Source organism: Verticillium alfalfae, genomic scaffold, assembly GCF_000150825.1.
Source record: "Verticillium alfalfae VaMs.102 supercont1.9 genomic scaffold, whole genome shotgun sequence".
Taxonomy (NCBI): Eukaryota; Fungi; Ascomycota; class Sordariomycetes; order Glomerellales; family Plectosphaerellaceae; genus Verticillium; species Verticillium alfalfae.
The window spans coordinates 734,520-737,461 of NW_003315030.1; the positions used below are offsets into that span (position 1 = coordinate 734,520).

The 2,942-nt window shown below is 59.9% G+C and overlaps 1 protein-coding gene across 1 annotated transcript; it reads right to left on the minus strand.

Annotated features, from left to right (window-relative positions):
- Positions 1–872: 872 nt before the first annotated feature.
- On the minus strand, positions 873–2,654 carry VDBG_07176 (conserved hypothetical protein; the record flags this gene model as incomplete). The annotated part of the gene is made up of 2 exons (XM_003002559.1): positions 873–1,404; positions 1,462–2,654. The coding sequence occupies 2 exons, from the start codon at positions 2,652–2,654 to the stop codon at positions 873–875; spliced, it is 1,725 nt and encodes a 574-aa protein (XP_003002605.1).
- Between the last annotated feature and the right edge of the window lie 288 nt (positions 2,655–2,942).

The window sequence follows — 2,942 nt, forward strand, 5'->3', positions numbered from 1 at the left end:
ATTCCCTCGCCGGCCCGTGAAAGTCGGCCAGATGCGAGTACGCCTGGACGAGGGCGTCATGTTCCGGCATGCTGGGTGGTGGTGACGCTTCCTCGTTTATATGGATGCGCAGATGCGGGCAGAGTTGGGTTTCAGTACTCGTTGGCAGCGACGAAGAGGCCCCGTCCTGGTCAAATGAAGCCAAAAAAAAAAAAGAAAGAAAGAAAAAGAAAATGGCGGGGCCCGTCAGAGCAGAAATTTGGCTTGCTTCACTCTTGAATTGCTGCAGAACACAGCCATCGACCCTCGTCAAGAAGAGACTGTCCTCCCCTCTACCGGGCCTCCCATGGGAAGGAAAGGTAGGCAGGTAGGTGGGTAGGTCAGGTGAGTGGCAGAGCGAAGCCTCTGGAAGACTGTCAATGTCAGCACCCGAGGAGAATGACAGCGGTGCGCGCATGCCCCCCCTGTGAGCACGCGTCAGGCTGTACCTGCCTGATATGAGGTCGTCGGGAAGGTGTACGTACGTTGCCGCGCCACTGGTCCAAGATCCAAGGTCAAGCGGGCCAGATCCGAGACCAACGGAGAGGGCCGGTGACTAAGCAGCCAGGCGTGCGTGCAGTGGCTTGAATCAGGCGACTGGTACACGACACCATGAATGAGAGCATGTCTTTTCCTGACGAGATCTTGATCTCTTATTATGTAGAGAGACCAATCACCAAGTTGGAGCCACCTTGTTTGTCCGTAGGCCCCAGTTTCCGTATCCGTAAAACCCATGACGCCAAAAACTCAAACCCTCCCAGCCCGTATCAACCAAAAAAAAAAAACGCCTCGATGATCCCCAGTTTCATTGCATCATGGCAATCGCATCCATCCCTCGTAGCACCTCCGACCCCTCACCAGGCCCTGGCCAGAGGGCTGCCAATCTTGGGGGCAAACTGTAAGCTCTTCCTGCGAGCAGCCATCAACCTCCTCACAACATTGTCATCCTTCTCCCTGTCGAGGATGCCGTGGCCCATCTCGCTGTAGGCGTTGGGCTTGGGGGGACACGTCTTCATGCCCATCGGCTCGCTCAGGGGCGAGTCATCCGATGAGCTGAGAGTGGCCGTGGGCGTGCCGGGGGTCAAGTCTGCGGCGTACCTGGCCAGCGCGTCCGGTGCCGGCGTCTGCGGCACGGGCGTCAGAAACGTCTGCCACTCCTGATCGTCGTCCTCAACGAGGTCCGATGGCGAGTGCTCCCAGGCCGTGCTTTCGCGCCTGTTCATGGGCGTGTTGGGTGCCGTCTGGGCGTCGCGGCTGCCCTTGGTCGGGCTGGTGACCATCATGCTCTTGCGGCGACGGGCACCACCGCGGGACGACGACGACGACGACGACGATGTGTCAATGTTGTAGGGAGCCTCGTCGAGCCATTCATTCTCTCGCTCGCAGCTTCACATAGTGTTAGCTTGAATCGGTGGGTCACTGCTATACGGGGGAACAACGTACTCGAGAACCCAGCTGACGCCGACACACTGGACGACGCCTTTAGCTTGGCGGACCTTCTCCAGGGTGCGCTGACCGCCATCCTTGTAGACAACGTGAGTGATGCCAATTTTGGAGCTGTCAGGGCCGGCGCTATCAGGGTTCCAGTCCCAGTTCTTGACACTGCGCGCACCCATCTGCGCGAGGAGCTCGACGAAGATGCCGCTAGCGTCATCGCCCTCACTGGTGTGCACATCCACGAAGACGACGGCTCCGCTGAGAAGTGCGGGGTCAACGTCCCGGCGCGGCGTCCGCGCCGGGGTACCCAGGGTCGACCAGATGTCAGACTTGGTCGGTGTGACAGGAGCAGACTGCAGGGGCTCCTCCTGCTCAACATCGGGTTTCGCCTCCAGAGCGGGCTTGTTGGTTCTTTCATGGAAAGAGTAGGAGATGACGGTCGCGCTCCTTGTCAGGCCCTGCGTGGGCCTGCTGACGGGAAGGCGCGAAATGCTGGCAGCACGCTTCTTCTTGGGGCGCGGCGTCGAGTCGTCAGCCGCCTTCAGCGGCACCTTGGAGACCGTGTGGAACTCGCGGGTGAGGGTGCGGAGCGGCGTCGTCGGAGGGATGGAAAGGCCGTCGTTCATGGCCGGGTCGACAGGCATCTCATTCTCGTCGCCGTACTCCTGACTGGCCTCGGACAGGCTGTCGTCCAGCGCGAGAATGCCCGCCATCTCTTCCACCTGACTAGGCTCCAGCAAAGACATCTCGTCTGCTTCAGCGGCAAGCTGCATGTCTTCTTGAGTGATCATCATGTCGTCAAACTCGGGGTCATCCAGCTCCGCCATGATCTCATCTTCAATGGCAGCCTCAACCTGCTGTTGGAGGTCAAACTCGGCGCGAATGGTCATCTCGTCCTCGAAAAAAGTGCTCTTGGCGGGAGAGTCGTCAATGCGGACAGAAGCCGCGGGAGACTGCGCTAGCTTGTTCGGGCTTTCCACTGTCGCCTTCGGGGCTGACGGCCGCGTCTGCTTCGCGGGACTGGCAGCGGACCAAGCGCTGAGCTGCTGCGCGAGAGGAGTGAAGCCAAGCTTGTTGGAGAACTGGCCCATGCTGCGACGGGACGACAAAGCAGGAGTGGGCGTAGCCGGGACAGCGCGGGTAGGTGAACTCTGTCCCTCACCACTGTGCGCAATCTCGTCGTCCGAGTCTGAGTCCATATCGTCGTAGGGCGTAGTATCTTTCTCCCGAAGGGCAAACACGCCCGTGGGCGGGGCAGGGAGCGTCCACGGGACCCTCAGTGTCGTCAGCAATAGCTGAGACTGGCGGCTCGTTTTCCTGGTTCTCAACCTCGAGTTCCTCGGTCATGATGGAATCTCCATCCTCATCGGTCACTTCGTCTGCGGCGACGTCTTCGTCGGAGTGAGTTCATCGACGATCTGCGAGACGGCCTGAGCGCTGCTGTGGCCTCTGCTTCGCGGACCTCGTCCTCGAGATTTTCATGCAGA